A 22,973-nucleotide genomic window follows, 5' to 3' on the forward strand; every position below is an offset into this window, starting at 1 on the left:
CATGATGCTATCATGTCAATATGTACTAAAACCTTTGAGGAACATTTCCAGTACCTTGTTAAATCTATGCCATATAGGATTAAGGCTGTTATAAAGACAAAAGGGGACCCAACTCAGTACTAGTAAGGGGCCAGTGAGTTTTTTATAACTGTGCAGAGACAGTAAACATTTAAGATGTGCAGTAAAATTATATACGGTTAAAATTTTTTTACACGCATAATTGCTGACCTGCTGGTACATGGGCTGTTGCCCAGGCATGTAGGGCTGTTGGGGAGGCATGTTGGGGTCTTGTCCGGGAAGAGCGCTCATCATATTCTGCAACAGGAGAAAAAGGCAGTCAATGAAAAAGTATTTGTGATGTAGGAATGGAAATAAAAAAAATTTAAATGCAAGATGCGACTGTGCTCTAAACAGTAAAGTGTACCTGCATGTTGTACTGCTGGTAGCCCATGTAAGCTATACCATTGGTCGGGGCAGCCTGTGACATTGGTGGCAAACTCTGAGCCTGAGACACCACGTTCTACAAAAACAAGAGCCAAGTATGTGAACAACATTCAGGAAGGACATTCAAAGTCTGTCACAATCATTAAAGAGCCTCTGTTATGCTTTTTGGGTTCCATTAGATGGTGTGATTTTTGTAAAAATGAAACAGGTCTCCAAATTTAAAAGATGAAAGTCAAAAATGAATACTGTCATTCAGGAAGGACATTCAAATCTGTCAATCATTAAAGAGCCTCTGTTATGCTTTTTGGGTTCCATTAGATCAGGGGTCACCAAACTTGTTGCTGGAGGGCCGGTGTCCTGCAGATTTTAGCTCCAACCCTAATCAAACACACCTGAACAAGCTAATCAAGCTCTTACTTGGTATACTTGAAACATCCAGGCAGGTGTGTTGAGGCAAGATGGAGCTAAACCCTGCAGGAACAACGGCCCTCCAGGACCAGGATTGGTAACCCCTGCACTAGATGGTGTGATTTTAAAAAAAAATAAACAGGTCTCCAAATTTAAAAGATAAAAGTAAAAAATGAATACTGTCTCCCAAAAGAAAGAAGAGATTATGAATAAAATCCAATAAAAAATATGTCTTACATAGCAGAATATCTTGTTTTGTGTTCAACAGAAGAAAGAAATTTTAAAAAGGTTTAGAATAGGTTTAAGAGTAAAATTTGAACGAGAAATTTTCTTTTTTTTTTTGGTGAAATATCACCCTAATGCACTTCCAAATGATTATGGTTACAATAAAATAAAATTCTAAATACAGAGAAAGCTAAAATTAAAATATGCTTATGCATTTTTGTTTTCTGACAACCTGTAAGCAATTGACTAATCTGAGCAGGTGGAATCATCGAAAGATTGGGTTTAGAGACAGAATCTTTGATCCAACTATTTCAGACACTATGAAAAAAGAGCTGATGTAGCTGATGTAATGTTAGACATATTACAAAACAAACCTCTAGACCTCTAAAACAAGCAACTCTAAAAATCCAGTGCTTCCCACAGGTTTAAAATATACATGCGGTGGTAGCCCTATTGAAACATATCCATTACCCACAGCACATAAATGGATAACTACATGTGACACGTAAAAATAATGTGATTTTTAACAATACTTTTATTTGTTATAATGCTGTTATAATTTGCTATAATACAGATGCTATTTAGAAGCCATCTGCACACAGCTTCTCTCTCTCTCTCTCTCTCTCTCTCTCTCTCTCTCTCTCTCTCTCTCTCTCTCATTTAAATTAATAACGTATATAGCAAATGAGAAATAAATTACAGAAAAAATGAATAAAAGCTGACAAAATCTCTAAAAAATGTATAATATTTATTAATAATTAATTAACTAATTAATTAATTAATTAATTAATTAAAATAAAAAGTGTTTGTTATAACTAAGGCAAATGAGTTGATTGATCATTTCTAATGATGTACATATATTTTAGAGCCAGTTTAGATGTAATTTCCTCCTCTCAGAGTATACAATAAAGTATTTTTTATCGTTTAGGTTAAAGAATCTATTATTTACTTTTTTCTCTCGGCCTCGTGGATGTGAAGCCAAGCGGAAAGTAGTCTATAATAAAAGAGTAATGCAAAAAAGCGCAACAACTTTAGAGAGCAAAAGCAAAAGTCGACTCCCGGACATTTTAGGAGATTTAAAAACACCGGCCGGATGCATTTTTAAGCCTCAAATAGGCACATCTCTGTGGGTCTCTGCAGAGCACATGAGACTGTCTAAGGAAGTGTTGTTGACTGTTCTTGCACACACTCAACAAGCAGTGCGAAATGTGAAGGGCAAAGGATAATCAGGAAAATCAAACGTGGGTGTTTGGTTATCTTGGGCAAATACAAATAAAAGTGTAAAAGGATGATAATATTAAGTAAAAAAATAAATAATAATAAAAAAGGGTCATCAATTATACTTGGGCGGCCGTTTTTACATCAAAGTCTATGCGTGGGAAGCAACGCAACTGAAATACCATAAGAGCCCTTTCTAAAGAAACTTTAAAGATTCAAAAATGTGAGTGTTAGATAAATTTAAAGACTTTGTTTTGAAGTAGAACCACTGACCTGGTAGCCCTGTGTGGGTGTGGGCTGGTAATTAGTGTAAGCAGGAGTGGTTGTTGGTGGGGCTTGTCCTGGGGCTGCCGGCTGCCCACTATTGCCCGCAGTCTGATACATGTAAGCATTCACCATGTTGGGATCTAAAAGAGAGTAAGTGGAAGAATAATTAAATTAGAAAAAAGTAAAATTAAGACTTATAACACTTTACTTAAAGGGGTGTTCGAAAGACAATCATGAGAAGGAGACCTTATGCATGCTTATGACAACTGTTTTAAATGCAAAGGTGAAATTGTTTGAGATGTCTTTGCTATGACAACTTGACAAACAAAAAAACTCACAACCTGTCAGTTTCATTGTCATTGGAACTTGACAATGCAAAGACAACAAAACCTGTCATTGTCTCTTTGTGTGTCATAAATATTATAACAGCATCATTAATATTTTTTAACCTCTACTAGTGGTACAAATTGAATTTGTCATTTAATAATTAAATATTACTGATGCCATTATAAAAAGTATTTGACATAGACACTTTTAATGAGAAAGTCAGTTTTTTCCATTGAAAAAGTGATCAGAAAAATATTCATGAAGCAATTTTTATGACCTCATGACAATAGGTGCTTTCCAAATCATATATTGTACTTGGGCATTATTCAATCCCATTTTGTAGTATAAAAAAAAGTAGCGAATTCACAGTGTTTAATACCCAAATTATGCACCTGATCAACCGTTAAAAAAATAAATAAATTCTTTTTAAATTCTCCAATGTTAGTGATTATGCCCCCTCCCGATTGTGAATCCAGTTATACTCATGGCAGGAACTGCTTGGTAGTTTAGTGGTTTATTTTACCAATTTAGCAACAATTAAATGTTACCTGGGAAACCACTCGGGTATAAGAGCATAACAAATAGTGTCATTTGGAACGTAACTAATCATGTTTGACAGATTTATTACACATTTTGTTGTCATAGAAATGTCATGTTTTTATGACAATAGCTATGTTTCCATCCAAAGATGTGTATGAAACTTATGCGCAAAACAGGAATATCACATAAAAGATGTGCGAATAAAGCAGCATTTCTATCCAATGAGTCAAAGAGAACAAAATCACTTCCTGATTAACTGGCGCCAAATATCAAAAGTAAAATCGGAATTTGCTGAAGTAGAAGAAGCTGCGTGGATCTTGTCTTCTTAAAATAAATAAATAAATAAATAAATTAAGTGTTACCTTTTTCTAAATGACTTGTGCCTCAAAAGACAAACGCCGACATGCAATGAATGCGTGATGGCGTTTGAAAGTATAAAACGAGGAGCACAAATCCTCTTGACGGTTCTGTAGGTAATTAAGAATATGGTAACACTAATAATGAAATGTTTAAGGCATTTAAGAATGACCAAAACAACATCTTAGATGTTTTACGATGTGCTCAGCCTGCTGATTTATCCAATCACACATATTTTTATCTTCACATGACTTTTTTAAATGCATGTACTGGAATTTGTTTGGTAAAAGTGTTTCCATTGTAATTTATCTCATCAAATAAAAAGTTTACTCTACTCAGTTATGCGCATATGTTTTTATGTGCATTTTTTAAATTCATGCGCATCTTGGTGTTTCCATCAGCCGTTTTTATATGTGCATATATAAAATGTGCATAAACATAGGGGATGGAAACATAGCTATTGAAAGCTTTATGACGCATAATGACAGATATCATAGCCATGCAAAAAAATCTGTCAAGTCAAAAATAAAAGGTGTCATGAAATCCACCTTCAAGTAAAGTGTTCCAAAAAGGCTTAAATGGGCTGTCCACTATGATATCATATTTTAAACTTTAGTTGATGTGTAATGTAGCTGTGTGAACATAAACAGCATCTCTGAATGTAAAATCTTCCAAGTTCAACGCAAAGGGAGGCCTTGGTTTTTACAGAGCTAGCTTAGTAAAGCCTACAATGAACGGATTTTAAGGACTACAAAAAAATACTTTCGGCCCTTGTGACATCACAAAAGTACTTTTACCACGCACGCACACTGCACAGCTAAGGGCCATGGCCAGAGGCACTGTAACATTATAGCAGTGAGCTAAAATGCGACCAAATGCTGCTATTTCCGCAGAGCTTCATCTGTTTCTGTATTTGGGCTTCCAAAGGACACGACACAAAGACAGAAGTGCTTACAGTTCAATATTAATTATGTTCCAGAGAATTATAAAATACATACTGTAGCAAGCATGCTTTGACAAAACAGCTTTCAGAATAAGAAGTTCAGTGCTGGATTCGGTTAAAATCTCCTCAAAAATGGAGCAGCTACAACAAGCTGACGCTGTGAATTCTGAGCCACGACCTGTGTTTTTATTTGTTAAATTTGATTATGACATGTACAGTGTCTAGCCTTAACGGTATGTTGTAGCAAAGATGTAAACAACGAGAAATGATGTTCGTCATCGCTAAAGATTTAGCTACAAATCCATATTCATCAGTCAAACTGCTATAAACACACAGACACACACACACACCACCGGCGCGTGAAGCCTCTCTCTCTATGTGTGTGCTCGACTTTGCATTGTTTCTCTATAAAGGCAGCTTTTCCATGCGTTTTACATCTCGCATAATGAAGTCGCAAAAGGTATGTGAACGATTCATGTTACTTAAACAGGCATATTCCAGATATGTGTGAAAGACGTTGTGTAACTCCTTGATTTAAAAAAATACAGGAAAGCTCCCCTAACTGGTGTGTAGCAGCAAAAAAAAACAATCAAGGCTCACACAGGTTTCATCCCACATCTTGTGCTTCATTCTTCTGTCACCAACATCACCATAGAAAATAACTTAATCCGAGCATGAGAGAATAAGAGAAATAGACATCACTCCCACGCACATGCGCTTCTCGTGTTACAGATAGTATATACACGCACACACATAAACACACATACACACACACACACAATAGCGCACAGACACACTCTCTCTTCAAGGAGCCTTACCCCATTTTTACTCATTACAGACACTTGTCAGATGTTTTTTTATAGAGAGGGCATGAGGTTGACTGACTGTTTACACAAAATGCGCATGCTTGTAGGGGCGTGACGTGGAACCGATCCGCGAATCACAGCACATTATGACACAAGACCAATCAAAGTCACTTGAGGGCAGGCCATACAGAGGAATGAGGAAATATATCAGCTGTTTTCATGTTAGCTGAGTAGCTGTGTATAATCAAAACGAGATTTATGAAAAAAAATAACATGATTTCCTTCAAGTGAAACAGAGTACACATTGCTTTGCATCTTATTAACACAACCAAGCCTTAAAATTACATTCTGGACCACCCCTTTAATAATTGCGAGAGACATATAGAGAGGATGTTTGGCTTACCTGGTGGCATGGCCTGATACGGGCCACCGGCAGCAGTCTGACCGGCCTGGTTCATGTAGACTCCATGCATGGGCGACCCTTCAACCGAACCCGAAGGACTGAATGTGCCTGGATAACTTGGAGGGCCAGCAGGGGGGTACACCACTCCCCCTGCCACATTAGGAGGCAGTGACTGCATCTACAAGCACACCAAAAATAAGGCTGCCACAATTAACTTATAAGCTCAATGTTTATCGACAAGAATTTTATTATTAATTAAACGACACATAAACTGAAAAATCTAAAATTGAACTGGTCATAGTAAAATAAAAACATCTTGCAAGTTTTAGAACTCAAAACTGCCTGTTTAAAAACAGTCTAAAAACAGCTTATATTAAAGCCAATCTGCCAAAAATGACAGGTTGGGGAATAAGCCTCTTTTTAATAGAGCATCTGATCTCGGTCACTGCAAAATTTGATTTTGTAGGCCAATTACATTACTGCATGTTTAGTTTCACACACAGGTTCTCACTGCAGAAAGTTAAAAATATATAAAATAGAGAGAATCTTTATATTGCCTGCTTCTGAAAGAGTAAATGAAGAATCTTCCTTTGTTCACTTTTACTGCTTAATCATATGCAAACCAGACACAATGTCAGGCTGGATTTTCAGAAAGACTGATTCCAAAATACAATGCTGGGTCATCTATACTGGAACAAACAGTAATAGCTGACTTTTTTATATGTCACAATTGCTTTGTCTGTTCTAACAGATCAATTGATAAAAACTAGGCATGGGCCGGTATAAGATTCTGACGGTATAATACTCTTGGATAAAAGTTGGGCGGTTTTATGATTACTGCTCTGAAATATATTCTTTATAAATGTGTGGGTAAAAAACAAAAACTTTTTTTACATTTCTAATATTCTGGAGCAGTAAACATGTCAGCCTAAATAATTCAATTAATCGTTGACTTCTACTATATTCAAAATTCAATTTAAAACAGCATCTTTGGAATTTTTTTTTTTTTTTGCTGGAGACACTTTTGTACTAAAAAAACGTAAATAAAAAAATCATACACATACCTTAGAAACAGTAAAGCAGAACAATTTGACGTTTTTAAAACCTTGACTTTTGCAAACCATGGTATACCTTGAAAACGGTTATCGTCCCATGCCTAATAAGTACTCAGTATTTAGGCTTTTAAAGCACTGATCTATATAGAATGACTGTATTACTCATTGTGTTCTAAACTTTTGAGACAGTGAAGACATCACAAGAATTCAATCAGCAATCTCACTTCTCTATAGGAAAATGAAATACTGTATTATATAATATGTGCCTGACCAAAAAAAAAAAAAAATTATAAATAGTTGCATCTTATAAGCTGCCTATTCCAATGTTATTGATATTAGCTAAATCTACTAAAGCGCATTTCATAAACTGAAGAAAATGTCTGATTAACTGTTAGGCCTGGGTCAGGCTTGGGACTAAATTTGAAACCTGTGCAGATCTTTATTCAGATACTCAAATGCATCATTATTCTAAATCATGATGTTTTTTTAATGTAAATATCTAGATAACATTAAAATTGGAGCTAAGAAAATAAAAGTAGCAGCTCATGACCCTCTTAAATTGAGTCTGAAGTTTTGTCCAAACACAAACTGAATTTCTGTCAGGCTTTAGATTAGAGATGTTATATACATGGATATTAGAGATTATAAATTGTAAACTTTAATAATAATGTGTGAAAAATGTATGCAAACAGCAGTGCTGACCTGTGCGTAAGGCAGAGAGAAGGCCGGCATCTGTGCTCTCATCTGAATGGTGTGTTTTTGTTGTTCCAGCCGCATCTGTCTCTCCTTCTCCTGCTCCTGAAGGCGCTGGATGGCCAGCTGCCTCTGCATCTCCAGGTATTCCTGGAGAAGGCAATCTCAGTTAATTTCCTGTCATCACACTACTCAGGGATAAAATCCAAGCCACTTGCCTGTTTCTTCTGCCTCATGATCTCGAGTTTTTGTGCCAGCTGGATCTGTCGCTGTCTCTCTGCCTCCTCAGCTGCTCGTCTCAGTTTCTCCCTGTGCTCCTCTCTCAGAGCGTTCAGTGCGGCTCGAGCGTCACGCACCTGTGCCAGTTTATCCTGCAATCCTTCATAGTACACTGAGCGACAGAGGACAAAGCATTCATAAGGTAACTTTAAATTCACACTCAAAAACTCAATCTATTACAAACTTATGAAAATGTATTTTTGTTTGTAATTTCATATGTAGCAACATTGGTGGTTTCTCTAAACTGTATATTTATAATATAAAACAATCTGATTTACTTAAGCTTAAACTGGTTTATTTTCATATCATATTTCTAATTAAGTTTTTTTTTTTAACCTTCGAAAATATTTCAATGAAATCAAAATGCACATTTAATTTTGATCATTTTAATTTGTTTAGTGGTTAAAGAAAGATGCTACTCCAGTTGTTTAAATAGTAGCACATGTTGAAATTGTATTGAAATTATGGTCAATTCCTAAGAAATTAGAGTCAATATGTTAAATAAATGTAAATTCTATTCCAGAATCTATTTACTATAATCAAATAGTGTAAAATCCAAAATATTTTTTTCATTATTAAGATTTTATTTTATTTGTTCTAACTTTATTAATGAGTCTCAATTTAAATCAATGCAATTGAGTTTGATGTAAAATTGTAGCAAATGTTGTGTTGGATAAACACATTTTAAATTATGCATGGTATATACACATCCAATTTTTTCTGAAAATTGTTTATATTTAAAACAGATGTTTTAAAGACATTTAAATAGTTTTTTTTATAATTACTATGTTAATGTGAAATTAATATAAATTTCAATACCTCAGGTATGAATCTCACTCATTGTTTACTTTAAACAGCATTATCTCCTAAACGCTAGTCATCATATTATAAATACTCAACATTTTTCTACCACAAAATACTAATACAATAAAAATCAACAATTTGTAAACAATGATTATTGCATTCTAGTCATAGGACGATAATCGTTTTCAAGGTATACCGCAGTTTGAAAAAGTCATGGTTTTAAAACCACCAAAATTTTCTGTAAAACCGTTCCTAAGGTATGTGTAAGATTTTTTATTTACATTTTTTAGGACAGCAGTATCTCCAGCAGAAAAGATATTAAAAATGTCATTTTTAATTTGTAAAGAAATCAGCGTTTTTTAAACTAATGAAGACAGCAGAAGTTAATGATTAATATAAATTATTTAGCCCGACATGTTTTACTGCTCCAAAATATTATGTTTCAAAAATAAAATAGATCGTTTTCAAAAGAGGGAAAAAAATTGATGTTTTTTAACCCAGAAATTTTAAAAAATAAATTTTAAAGCAGTAATCACAATACAGTGATACAGTCAAAATCATGCCTAGTGCATTATGACTCATGAACTAAAAACTAATTTGTAACCTTCAGAAATTAAAGTTGTTTTGATCGAAAGAGACTTTGATTCAAAGACTAGAAAAAATATATTTTTAAAAACTATCACAGAAATGTATTAGATAAATGGTTATTTAATTTAATTATAATTTATAATCAATATTAATAAAAAGATATAACAATAAAAGTTATCAAAAAAAACACTACAACTTGATGTTAATGATTTCTTGAGTGATTTCTTGTGCACACAGGAAAGATTGAATGACAATGAAATTATTCTAGACCTCTCCCCACCACTTTTTTTTAATGTTAATTTTACAAGTCCCCTAAAGTTAAATGATTGTCTCGAACCATTACTGAACAATGTAACAACAGAGGACTTAAGCTTTAAATAGGAAAACTATTAAAAGTTCTTCTTTTAATTTTTTAACGAAATGCTAAAGATCAAATCTAATTCGATGAATTATGCCAAGTAAAGCTAACAGTGACCTAACCAGAAAAAGAGTTCGGCTGAATGGATTCAACACATGGAAACTTTTAAAATCAGCATTTATTTTTAAAAAATGTGTTCTTTTAAATATTTACATTTAAATTGTTATATTATTTTATCATATTAACATCCATCACATCTGGCACTGTATATGCATGACTCACGTCTCTTTTCATCCAGCTGGTTGAGTATCTCCAACAGTTGTGGGTGCATGTTGTTGATGGACTGGAAGAGAGAGAGAACTGCGCTGTCATTGGTGATGCTGCGGCCTCGCATGTGGTTGCTCTTCATGCGGTTCAGGAAGGTGGTGACTGAGTTTTGCAAGGCTTTCAGGAACTGTTCATGGTTCTCCTCAGACTCTCCGTTCTGATACTGCTGCTGAAGAGAGTTCAAAACACCATTAAAAAACACTTTTGTTTGACAATTACTTAAGACACACCACTTATTACTGGTCTCTACTAATCTTTTTTTACACCTCTACTCCTACCAAATACTTAACCCAACTACTACTACTACATTTCCAACCATTAATAAGCATTTAATTAGTAGTTCATGGAGCTAAAAGTTTTATTTAATGGATTGTTAATAACGTGAATTGTACAGTATAAAGTGAGACCAAAAACAACTGTAGTAAAAGAGGATGATTGTCCAATCTTGGAGCTCCAAATACCTCAACAATGTTAATTGGCTGGACTGGAACGTGGCTTTCCACTGGTTGGCTGACCGGTACAGGCTCAGCCAATGAAACAGGAGCAGGAGCAGAGGGGGTGGGGCTCTTGCGAACCTCTTCTTGTTTTTTTTCCCAGTAAGTTCTGTTCAGGTAACGGGCCAGCTGAAAACAAACATAATATAATTTAATACGCAGAATGGGTTTTTCAGTACTTTGTTGTTGTTGTCGACTTTGCTTTCAGCCATAAACTGGTTAAAAGTAACATTTGTAATTTTATAATATGCTGTTCTTTTGTATTTTTATATTTATTAAATAACAAATGTATCATGAATTCCACAAAAATACTATGTAGCACAATAGATTTTAATATCTATAAAAACACAGGTTTTTGGGGGGGCATCAAATCATTATATTTGATGTATTTCTGTGGAATGACACAGACAGTGAAATAAAAACGAAATATATTATTTTTTTTAACTGTATTTCTGATCACAAATACTGTCTTGAGTTTTTAAGCTTTTCAGACTTTCAGACCACAAACTTTTTTAATGGTAGTTTGTATAATTACACATTTGGACATTTATTATCATATTGATTTTACTAATGAAGAGTAAAAAAAATAGATCATAGATAATTTTCATTTTTCCATTAACTAGTTTAAAAAAAAAAAAAAAAAAAAAGGGTTTTCACCTCTGGATCCACTTCTTCAGCCGATGGAGCTGATGAATTCTGAAATTTCAAAGGAGAAACAATTTTAGCAACTTTTTAAAACTTTTTAAGCATTTTTTAAACAACTTATGATGTATTTACACTTGGACTGGACCTTAAAAAAGTAAATAAATAAATAAATAAATATATAAATATATAAATATATACATACACAGTTGAAGTCTGAATTATTAGCCCCCTTTTGATTTTTTTTTTTTTAAATATTTCCCAAATGATTTTTGACAGAGCAAGGAAATTTTCACAGTATGTCTGATAATATTTTTTCTTCTAGAAAAAGTCTTATTTTTTTATTTTGGCTAGAATAAAAGCAGCTTTTTTATTTTTTAAAAACTATTTTTGGGACAAAATTATTAGCCCCTTTAAGCAAATTTTTTTTCAATAGTCTACAGAACAAACCTTCGTTAAAGAATAACTTGCCTAATAACTCTAACCTGCCTAGTTCACCTTATTAACCTAGTTAAGCCTTTAAATGTCTCTTTAAGCTGTATAGAAGTGTCTTGAAAAATATCAAGTAAAATATTATTTACTGTCATCATGGCTAAGATAAAATAAATCAGTTATTAGAAATAGGTTTTTAAAACTATTATGCTCAGAAATGTGCGGAAACTGAATCTTCCCTCCATTTAACAGAAACTGGGGGAAAAAAATAAACTGGGTGCTAATAATTCAGGGGGCTAATAATTCTGACTTCAACTGTATATATATATATATATATATATATATATATATATACTCATAGTCCATGAGGTGGAAATTTATTTATATACATTACAAGGTCTGTTTTGTTCCTTCTATATAGATCACTTAGGCCATACGTGGCAACGCTGACATCTGTTTATCATCTGTCTGTCTGTATACATTACATAGTTAGGCTACATGTGGATGGGAACAAAACTGTAATCCATGAATGGTGACCTTTCGGGTGATAGAAACTAGATAAAAGGAGAACACACTCTTCCTTTTGTGTCTCAAACTGCAGAAACATGTATGATTGTGTGACCTTCTTTGCAAAGAATAAAACTTTAAAACATATTTCGGGTAAGACTTTGTCTTCTTGACCATTGTGAAAGCCTCTTAAAAAGAAAATAGCCACTACATCCACCTAGTGTTTACATTGCCATTTAAAAATACAATAAAGCAATAAAACAATGCTTATTAATTTACTGTCAGTTAAGAACTTGTTTACGGCAAATAAAACGTCTATTCTAAAAAATATCATACATAAAAGCTAACTCATTGTGACGCATCTCAATTTCAATGACATTTAGGTCACATTTGGAAGTAGAACTCTGTGCATGTGTGGTGCACATCAAGCTTCAGCATTCACACATATTAAAAAACATAGCACTAATAGAGCAATTAAAGCAGAGTTCATTCTAATTGCAGACTAAATCAACATCTTTTACCACGGGTGAGGAGTAGAGAGTGCTGACAGGAGGAGCAGAGGAGGTCACAGGAGTGGGATCTGCTTTGGGATAAGCAGAATAAGGGTTCTTCTGTCTCTGTACACAAATGCACACAAACACAATTAATCATGACAAGAGTCTTCGATCATGCTGACAGAAGCACTGGTCTGTGGATGCAGACGTCTCACCATCCTCTCCTTCTCCTCGGCCTCACTCTGGGACAGAGCAATGGCCAGTTGAAGCTCCTCTTCCTCTTGCAGCGCCGCCTCGTCTCTTTTAGGAGGCATCTAAGGAGCAGAGCAGCCACAGCAGGTCAGACACAAACAACACCGGAGTGAAGAAACCCAGATGGATACCATTTCATTTCATTTGCATTCATTTCAATACATGTACAAATAGAGAAAATTATTTTCATAATTTTGGTTTTCATTACAATCATTACAGTTTAACACTATTTGGACTATTAAATAATCAGGTAAGAGAACATTAAAAAATGAGTTTACGGTCTATAATGGAATAATTAGTCATTAATAATTATTAAGTCATCAGCTTCCCCTGATTGGGACAAAAATGTTAATAGAATTTGTAAAAATATATATAAAAAAAAAAAAAAAAACACCAACACTGATATGATCACTGATTTGTTATACAACTATATTAAAAGGTGAAGGGTGTCATTTCTGAATTATTCTGAACAGCACCAGAGTAATCAAATTATTTGCCCTAATCTGAATAAGACAATAATATGATTAAGGCTTTTACATGAGTTGCTTTTTAACAAACAAGATATTGGACGAGAGTATGAACTGCTAGAATAGTGTTGTTTTCATGGAATTTGATACCACATGTCTTATAAAAAACAAAACCTCTGCATTTTATGATGCAGGTGTCTGTAGTCCTTCTCTGACTTGGTAGATACAGAGAACAGTGTCAAACAGCCGTGTGTGTATAGATTATCCAGTCGAAAATGCGGCAAAAAGTCCTACACGATGGTAATAGTTTAATTAAGATGTTTACATGTCTGTACTGCAATAATGCAACTAAAATCGGCATACTCCACATGTCGTAATTTGATTTTTGTTTAGTTCGATTTTGATTTTAGTCGGATTAAGGTCATCAAAAAAAAAACATAAATAAATCGCTGTTTACATGGTAAACTCTTAATCAGAGCATTGTCTTGATTGTATTAAAATCAAATTATTGGTGTCCATGTAAACATACTCATTGTGACATGTCTTGTATATTCTATAGTCTTTGGACCTACTCTTCTTATAAATGAACAATGCAATGCAGTGCATTATAACAGAGTTATGTTGCTTCCATTTTGTCAATTTTACTACACTTCATTCTCTTTTTCCGTCAATGAAAATGATATCCATGTCATCCCTTTTTCATCTCATCTTTAGTTTTGGAGAAGAAGGTCATCAAAACTAAAGTTTTTCTTTATTAGTTTGAAGCTAACATTTTTTTTAAAAACAAACTTTAGCACAGCACTGTAAATAAAAACGGCAAACAAAAATCACTAGCCAGAGGACATATTTTAGGCATTGGCACAGAAATGACACTTCACCTTTAAATATCACTGATTAGAATGGGATTGACAGACGTTACTAGACAGTAAAATGTGCCCTCACTCATGAGCCTCAAAATTGCTTTGCATTGGAGTTCCAAATAAACCGGTGCACGAATGACAAAGCTACAGTTTTATTGTCCGTGTCGGTAAATTTGGTGGAATGCTTCATAATTGTGACGCCCATGAGCAAAAGCCCTCTATGAAATGCAACTACTTACTGATTCGGTGGGCACTACCTGAGACTGCTGGGACAGAGGGCTGGTCAGGTACTCAGGGGGAAGTTCCGATGGCCCAGTGCTGGGCGCCTTCCCTTCCGCTTTCCTAGGAGGGGGAGAGAGGGAAGGGTGGCTGGTGAGGAGAAAGGGTTTGGAGAGACACACATCCTGGTAAATCTCTGGAGGTCAGCAGAATTATAAACATCACAAATCCAATGTAAACATCACAAATCCAACTCAAAAACCATATTATTAAAGATATAAAGAATTGATCAATCAAACGATATTGCAGGGGTGTGGGGTTTTCTGTTGAAAATATGACTGTGACCAGTTCAGCTGTCTTTTTGCCTGATGACTTACATGGGGCATGATTTAGCACACAACTTAAGGTGGGGAACTCACTTTTAGGGGGCCTTTCCACTGCATTTGTACTTAGAACTTTTTAACAGTACTTTTTTGGGTGAGGTTCCGAACAAGCTGTACCAGTCCAAAATGTGACACACTGCTGATCACTGACTGGCCTGAGTGAATCATCACTATCAGCATTATTAAATTTGGGACACATAACAATGACTGTTTTGCATGACTAAACCATTTTTACACCTCTGCAAGTAAATGACCACCTGAAATGGTTGGTAGCCAAGAAACAGAACCAGAGAAAGTTGGATGGGATAACCTGGAATAAAAATGTTTTTCAGGAAGTCACAGCAATTGAGGCGGCACAACTATAGTGATAATACCATCTACTATTAGTATTAAACTGCAGTGGAAATGCAAACAGAGCCAAACAAAACCAAACAGAAATGAGACCAACCGCACTATACCACACAGTTGAAAAGTTGCTTTACCATAGGTAGCAAATATATAAGTTTTAAATGTTGGGTATGTAGAGTTTTTACATGACTCCACCACTTTTATTTTCAATTTTACTCAACAAATTTTGAAGAACCACAATAGTTGAACTACAAGCCTTTTGTTACATTATCAATGTGTCAGTTACAGTTTAATATATCCTTTCTTAATAAAAAATAACAGAATAAAAAAAATAACAGAATATAATACAAGGAAAAAGTAGTGTCTCTAAACTTTTGATTAGCAGTTCATGTCAAATAAATACATGGCATCACATGATAGGAGATCGGCAACTGATATAAAAACATGTAACAGTGACAAAGAAAAGATAAAGCCCCAGATGTTTAGGTGAATAAAAAGATGGAGGGTTGTAAATGCATAATCACAATATATGAATAGTTGGGGTGTGCAGCAAAGAATTTTCTTTTATAGGAAAATAGACAATTTTGAGGGATGTATTTTTCATTTCCATAGCTTCCAAAAGTTTACCAAAAAAGGTCCAGATATTAATAAATAATAGATATTGATAAATAATAACAACTGTTTTAACGGTAAGATACAATTATATTGCATCTTGCTTTAATTATGAAATAGTTTGAAAACAAACAGGAAATGTTTATGGGCCAATGACATCACCACATTAAAATGGTCTATAAATATTACACTAAGAACACTAGTAGATCGCTTTAACAAGCGATTCATGAAACTAAACTATTTGTTAATTGAAAACAACTTTTTCATTAATAATCTAAGAAAGTAACTACGACTGGATCAGTGAAACATTGCCTTAAAACTATTAAACTAACATGTGTGGCATTACAGACCTACATTATATTTTAATTTGTTCAAATTAAGTTCTGATATAATGTGCATGATATTAATTAAAAAGTGTTTGGATAATATTTTTGAGTAAAAAGAATAGGAACATGGTCTTTACATGACATCCAAAAATGTTTTTATCATAAAAGAAAAAGCAGTTATTTCGACTCATTCAACGTATTTTGGCTAATCCCACAAATATATCGAGCAGCTTAAGGTTTTGTGGTTCAGGGTCTCAAATATAAAAAATTAAAAAAAACAAATGATCGTAACTTGAATTACAGGCCTCTTCTAACAGCATTACAAAATGCTTCATCACACAGTCATTGTATTTGGACTCTCAAAACTCACTGAATTAATAAAACATGGGCAATTTTGAGGGATGTAAACAAAAACTGTGGTCCGAACATATTTCCTGTTTTACATTTTAAATTTCAAGAGCTTCCAAAATGTATTATATTATAATGTTATAATAACTGTTTTAACAACAAGTTATTATTGAATTGCCTTATTATGGTCATGAAATAGTTTGATAACAAGCAGGAAATTTTCATGGGCCAATGACATCAGCACATTGAAATAGTCTATTAACTCAAGGGGCCCTATCATACACCCGGCGCAGTATGGCACAAGGCGCGGCGCAATAGTCTTTTGGTAGTTTCAGCTTGGCGCAAGAGTCGTTTTGAGGCATTGCGCTACGCTGTTTAAATAGCAAATGCATTATTTGCATTATTTGCATGGGCGCTTATTTGTGCGCCCATAGGCGTTCTGGTTTAAAAAGGAAGGCGTTCTGAGGCGGACCGCTGGCGCGTTGCTATTTTGAGAAACTATAATAGATTTTTCATTAGACCAAAACTAACCCGGTCTAAACTCCGGCGCAGAGTTGCGCCTCGCTTACGCACTGCTTAATACGCACAAGCGAGCAATAGGCAAATATCTTTACATATGAAAAAATGTAAATTTTAAGGATATATATATGATATAATAAGAATAGCTATAGGATATAAATATAACAGATTAAAATATTACAAAACATATTACTTTCTAGCCTAAATCTCGGGAGGCTTTTTCAGTTCATTCATAACAATTTGCTTTTGTATAATGTTATTATTATTAGCAGTATTATTTATTATATCCATATTTATATTTGTTTTATTAAAAACAAGCTTAGATTTGCCCACCTGTCAGGTTTTAGACCATATGGGGCACAGCATGTGTTTTAGGATATAACTCAGGTTTTTGAGCACATTTTGTTATTATTATTCATTTATTCGTTTGCTGGAAATTATAACTGAATTTAGAAATAGTTTTGAAACGAATATTTGCGCTTAACAAACAAAATGATTTATTTATAGACTAATTGATGTCTGTGCGCAAAGGTTTCCCTATCCAAGAGCGAAAGTGAAAGTAGTTCCATTATCTCTCATTCTCACGCAGTAGATGCTCTGTTTAACAGTTTTCTGTTAAAAAACTGGTAACTGTTTGCTAGTGAAACGATAATTTTTTCCACTTAGACTTACTTTGCGTCCTGTAAATAGCGAATGCACTCTTGGCGCGACGCAGCTGGCTCTTAAGGGAATGGGAGATGATTTGTTCTCAAAACACACCTTTAATTCAATTCAATTCAATTCAGCTTTATTTGTATAGCGCTTTTACAATGTAGATTGTGTCAAAGCAGCTTCACATAAATGGTCATAGTAACTGGAACAGTGTGGTTCAGGTTTTACTGTTTAAGTTCAGTTTAGTTCAGTTTAGCTTAGTTCAGTGTGATTTAATTATTACTGAGAGTTCAAACACTGAAGACTCTTTAACTCATTAAGAAAATAAACTCAACCCTTTTAGACCATGCGCCATGGCGCAAAGCAGGTTTTCCCGTCCTTAAATTAGCAAAAACACGTTCTGACACGTCCTAAAAGCATTTGTGACCTGCGTTTTGCGCTCTGCGCATGGACCGTCAAAATAGAACCCAAGGTAATCATGAACACCCATCCGCAAGGAACAAATGCAGCAGCTCATTGATGGCTATCTATCTTTAAATATACTCACTTGTTGAGAATCTCGAAGCAGGGCTCACACACTCGCACCTCCTTCTCAATGCCGAACTTGGGAATGGTTGAGTACTTCGAAGAGCACTTCCCACAGAAAATCTGCCCACATGCCCTGCAGTGGTGCTGAAAGAACAACCACCAGCAGTTTATGCATCAGGAGATCAGTGCATTCATGTCATTTCACAAACATTCAATAACTAAGCATGGCAGATTTCGAAAGGAGTGCTATGTACCTTTCGGGTCATAACACCAAACTGGACCCTACATCTGTGACACTCCTCTGCATCCACCCAATCAGGGGCCTGGAAGAAAAAAAAACACAAACTGCTGATGAACCAATCCTCTCACAGTGTGCAGAATGCATCGGCTTTACAAAAGTGTTATATTCACCCTCTCTGCTGCAAACATGGCATCGCTCTCCTTGAATTCTGGGAAGACGTGACCTGAAAGAGGTGAAGCATTAATTTTATTTGAAAAATGACACAGCAGTCATTAGGCAGCTATAATTGTTTTTGCATTCGATGTTAGCAAACTGCTGAATAATGCAATAGATGTTTGTACAGTTGTATCCCATTAAGATTCCTGGTGAGTGGAACAATTGTGCAAAAGTTGACAACACAGACTGACATCATATGTTACCTAAAGAATACCTTATATAGCCCCTTTTTCAAGATGTAAAATAAGTCACTGATGTCCCTTAAGTGTGTATGTGACGTTTCAGCTCAAAATACCCACACAATGTTTTATAACTTTTTGAAACTGCAACGTTTAGGCTTTGATCCTAATCATGCCATTTAGGTAACCGTTTCTTTAAATCCAAATTAATTCTTTTTAAAAGAGGGCAGAGCAACAAATACCCATGTGTCAGCATAGTGGTCGATATAAAAAAAAGACTAATGTCCTTTGCTAGTAAAGGAGAGATTTGCACTAATGGATGGGGCTTTCTACTACCTGATGACAAAGGTTGAATGTCAATCAAAGTGTTTCTGCAGTGTTTTTTATCAAGTGTAATGGACCCTGTTCACAAGACTGTTATAAAGCATTTAACGGTCATTAGCATCTTAAATCCTTTAAGTTTTTTAAAATGTAGATTTTTTAAAACACGTAGAAACATTTATATTTATTAATGTCCACAGTATATCTTTGCTTTAAATGACAAAAAAACGAATTACTGCTTGTGCTAGGTGGTGATCACTCACACAATTTTTCCTTTTTCTGAATGTCTTTACAACATCAACATGGAGTTTTTATTTCATTATTTGAGCAAAAAGGATTGTACAAAAATGATTTGTTGAACTCTCCCATTCACTGAGGTCAAAGTTTTCCCAACCATGACGACTTCCGCTACTGAGAAACCCGAATATGTGAAATGGGGCAATTTTAAGAAACCTAAGAAGATGGTTATATTCACAGACTGTGTAAAAAAAAAAAAACTTATAAATGTGATTTGCATAATAAGTCCCCTTTAGGGATGCTTATATCGGTTTAATTTTGCAAAGCGACAACCGAATATTAACGTTTAACTGGTCAGTTTAAAACTAAATTATTATTTAATAAAAAATAAAAATTGATGTGTCGATTTTGTGTCTGACACATTAAAAATAGCAATTTAATAATTGCAATAAAATACTGATTTAATTTAACAGGCGAACAGCAGCATAAATAACATATTAACAACAGAGCATCTTCACGCACCTACAGTGTTTCCAACAGCACAGAAAAAAGATAAATGAATAAAAAGAACAAAATAAATAGTCCTGCCCTAGATATTTTTCACTTAAAAAATATCTTTTTATTTAAATTACAAATTCAGATTAAAAAATAAAAACACTGACTGAATCCTTTTAAAAAACTGGCTCATGCTGTTTGTTCAATCATGTTTTTTTTATTAAAATAAAAATATCAGGCTATCTCAAATCAATCACTCCACTGAAAATAGGCCTATGCATTTAATTAATGCTCTAATTCTTATATCACAAGCCTCTGTCAACGTTTGTTAATAAAAGTCATTAAAGATTAAAGATTATGCCTTGAGCATCTGATTTTACCTTAGAGCTTGTGAGCTTGTATTTCCTCCCTCACTCGCTGTTTATGTGCATGCACTGTGTGTGACGAGTATAGGCTTTTTTGTATATGTTGACTGTTTGTAAAGTATAGACTACTATAGCATATAATAATTTTGTTGTTTACATATGATATTGAAATAATTTGCATACATTTTTAAAAGCTATAAAATGAAATCCTCATCCTTTAGTGTGGAGTCATAATTATGCAAAAATCAAGAAAATTTTGGATTTGTTTCATTCGTATAGATTAGGCTATAAAGGCTATTTAAAAAAATTGATATTTTATAAGAACTATAAATAACTGTAATTGTTCAATGGAAAAAAAAAGGTTGGTTTGTTGGTTGTACACTAAATCATCAATAACCTGTTTTGTTGAGTTTATGATGGAGATCCAGGACAGAGGCAATCAGTATCAGCGCTGGTTTGGCATCAACTCGTCTGTGTCAAACTGTAACCAGCAATATCTCGCTTTCATTTTGCTTCTTATGCAAAATACATCTGTGGACACGTTTGGTTGCATGTGTTAACGTCACACAAGTTAACAAATGTGTGTTTTAGGAACCGATCACAGCGACCACTAGTCTCTCATCTTTAAGTTCTCCATGGTCGTCTTCAATACACAAACACTGATGTAACCTCAACTGCTTTCATTTAATTGAAGAATAAAAAAAAAGACACAACTGATGTAATGCGCTTTTTCTGCTCAGGGTTGACTATTTTCACCTGCGGGCACACACTGCTCCACTGCAAAAACGCACGGCGCAAAGGATGCATAAACATCACACAAAACACTCGCGGCTATTAGAAAACCATTCAAAAGATGCACCTCTCAATGCAAAAAGCGTGTTCGCTGTGGTCGGCCTCTACGCAGCCAAACTTTAAAAACATATAAAATTATATATTTTAATTATTTAACTGATACCATTAAATGGCTAAAAATGCACTGTTTTGGTTTATTTATCTATTTAAAAACCAATTAATGAATATTTCTGCTACTGAATGCATTATGGATTGAAAGATTTTTCATTTAACTGCAGAAAATTGCAAATACTTAAATCATTAACCTTTGAATGGTGTTTTTGTTTGTTTATAATATGTTCAGATTAGAATATATTACATAACAACAAATAATAACTTCATAGATCAATAAAAGATGCAAATTTTTTTTTTTTTAATACAACATATGAATAATACATTGAAATTCTTCTAGGAGAGTGCGGTATGTATCAAATAAATAACACCATTTTAGATGTTCTTGACAGAAGCTAGACCAATTTAATTAATTGAAACTGACAATAACGACACAAATATTCTTAATTATTACTTTCATGTGATTCACTGGTGAATTTTCAGCATAATTCCTCCATTCCTCAGTGTAACATGATCCTTTAGAAATGAATTATATTTCAAATAAATATTACAAAAAAAAAGGTTTTAAATTGTAATTAAAATTTTAAATTGTAATAAAATATTTAAATAATGCTTCTTTTTGGTGAGCATTATAAAAAATAGTAATAATAATAATAATAATAATAATAATAATAATAATAATAATAATAATAATAATAATAAAACAAATTAATTTTATATTTTAATTAAAATGATTGGTGCAAAGTGCAAACATGTCACCCCTGTGGTTAAAAAAAAGGTATAAAAGTGGTCTCATTTAAAAGTTAGTCTAAATATTAATGATGAATACTTTGTGTTAGTAAAACACAAGCATTGTGCTGGAAAGCATTTGCTGAAATGCAGCAGTGTATCATTTCTTATTCACAACAAATCACTTCATTTATGTATCACTATAGGAATGTATTCCATGTTTCTGAATCTGAACATTCTGAGTCTTACCTTCCACCTTCATGATTTGATAGGTGTCCTGAACAACTTTGTACTTGGGTTCGTTTCGGAAGGCGTGAGCCCAGGCCTGGATCAGATAAAGGATCTTGTTCTTCACGTTAGGTTCGGGTTGTTTCTAAAGACAAAAATGTCACATTCTGTCAGCAACAACTTGAAAACAATACCTGAGCCGTGAAGTCAGAACTCAGAAGTTGCCAGACAAGTTAATGAAAAAAAAAAAAAAAAAACAGGCACATAACACAACAAAAAATAAATAAATAAATAAAACAGTTTCTAATCAGTCACCTAAAATACTTCAAAATCTCACAAAAAGTCAGCAAAATGAATCCAAATGCAGTGTGGTGTTTCTGATTTCTGTTGGAACTTCCCTTAGTCAAAATAAACATGTGACGTGACGACACAATCAGGAAGTGCAGCACCGCATGAGTCACTGGCTTTGACCCACTTGGAAAGATCATAAAAGCAAAGGCCAAAAACTCTTAAAGCAACAGACTTCACAGACAACAGGTTAGCAGGAATCACCTTGAACAGCTCTTTCAGCTCCTCCATCGTCTGCTTACTGGCCACTTCATCATGAATGGTCTGGCCACAGTTCTTCACCACTGACTCCAGGACCTGTTAACAAGCAAACATAGGCTTACACATGACCTTCACGGAAAGGCAAAAAATACAAAACCAATTACTTATGCTGTATGCTTTAACCCAGGGGTCTCAAACTCAATTTACCTGGGGGCCGCAGGAGGCAAAGTCTGGGTGAGGCTGGGCCGCATAAGGGATTTCACAAAAAAAAGTCCTCAAATGTCATTATTAACAGTTTTAATTATTTCTTCTGAACATGAAGTGTCCTGAACATTAATAGAACATTGAGTGAAGATTATGAACAGTTCTTCTGAACATGGCATCTT

At 34.2% G+C, this 22,973-nt stretch overlaps 1 protein-coding gene across 8 annotated transcripts in view; it reads right to left on the minus strand.

Moving 5' to 3' along the window:
- hgs (hepatocyte growth factor-regulated tyrosine kinase substrate) overlaps window positions 1-22,973 on the minus strand; it is a 42,937-nt gene that overhangs the window by 6,248 nt on the left and 13,716 nt on the right. Inside the window, exons 4-20 of one of the 8 annotated variants that reach the window (NM_199868.2) lie at window positions 22,591-22,683; window positions 22,060-22,183; window positions 18,536-18,588; window positions 18,379-18,447; window positions 18,144-18,268; window positions 14,448-14,532; window positions 12,827-12,925; window positions 12,639-12,734; window positions 11,194-11,232; window positions 10,504-10,665; window positions 9,998-10,208; window positions 7,905-8,077; window positions 7,696-7,836; window positions 5,939-6,116; window positions 2,569-2,702; window positions 425-520; window positions 229-315 (exon numbers count right to left, since the gene is read on the minus strand). In NM_199868.2, the coding sequence (NP_956162.2) occupies window positions 229-315; window positions 425-520; window positions 2,569-2,702; window positions 5,939-6,116; window positions 7,696-7,836; window positions 7,905-8,077; window positions 9,998-10,208; window positions 10,504-10,665; window positions 11,194-11,232; window positions 12,639-12,734; window positions 12,827-12,925; window positions 14,448-14,532; window positions 18,144-18,268; window positions 18,379-18,447; window positions 18,536-18,588; window positions 22,060-22,183; window positions 22,591-22,683 (1,965 nt within the window). Of the gene's footprint in view, window positions 1-228; window positions 316-424; window positions 521-2,568; window positions 2,703-5,938; window positions 6,117-7,695; window positions 7,837-7,904; window positions 8,078-9,997; window positions 10,212-10,503; window positions 10,666-11,193; window positions 11,233-12,638; window positions 12,735-12,826; window positions 12,926-14,429; window positions 14,560-18,143; window positions 18,269-18,378; window positions 18,448-18,535; window positions 18,589-22,059; window positions 22,184-22,590; window positions 22,684-22,973 lie in introns of all 8 variants that reach the window. The other 7 variants (XM_068215941.2, XM_068215940.2, XM_068215939.2 and 4 more) reach the window with 7 other exon arrangements.

The sequence above is a fragment of the Danio rerio genome, chromosome 3 (assembly GCF_049306965.1).
Source record: "Danio rerio strain Tuebingen ecotype United States chromosome 3, GRCz12tu, whole genome shotgun sequence".
In the NCBI taxonomy this organism is placed as follows: domain Eukaryota; kingdom Metazoa; phylum Chordata; class Actinopteri; order Cypriniformes; family Danionidae; genus Danio; species Danio rerio.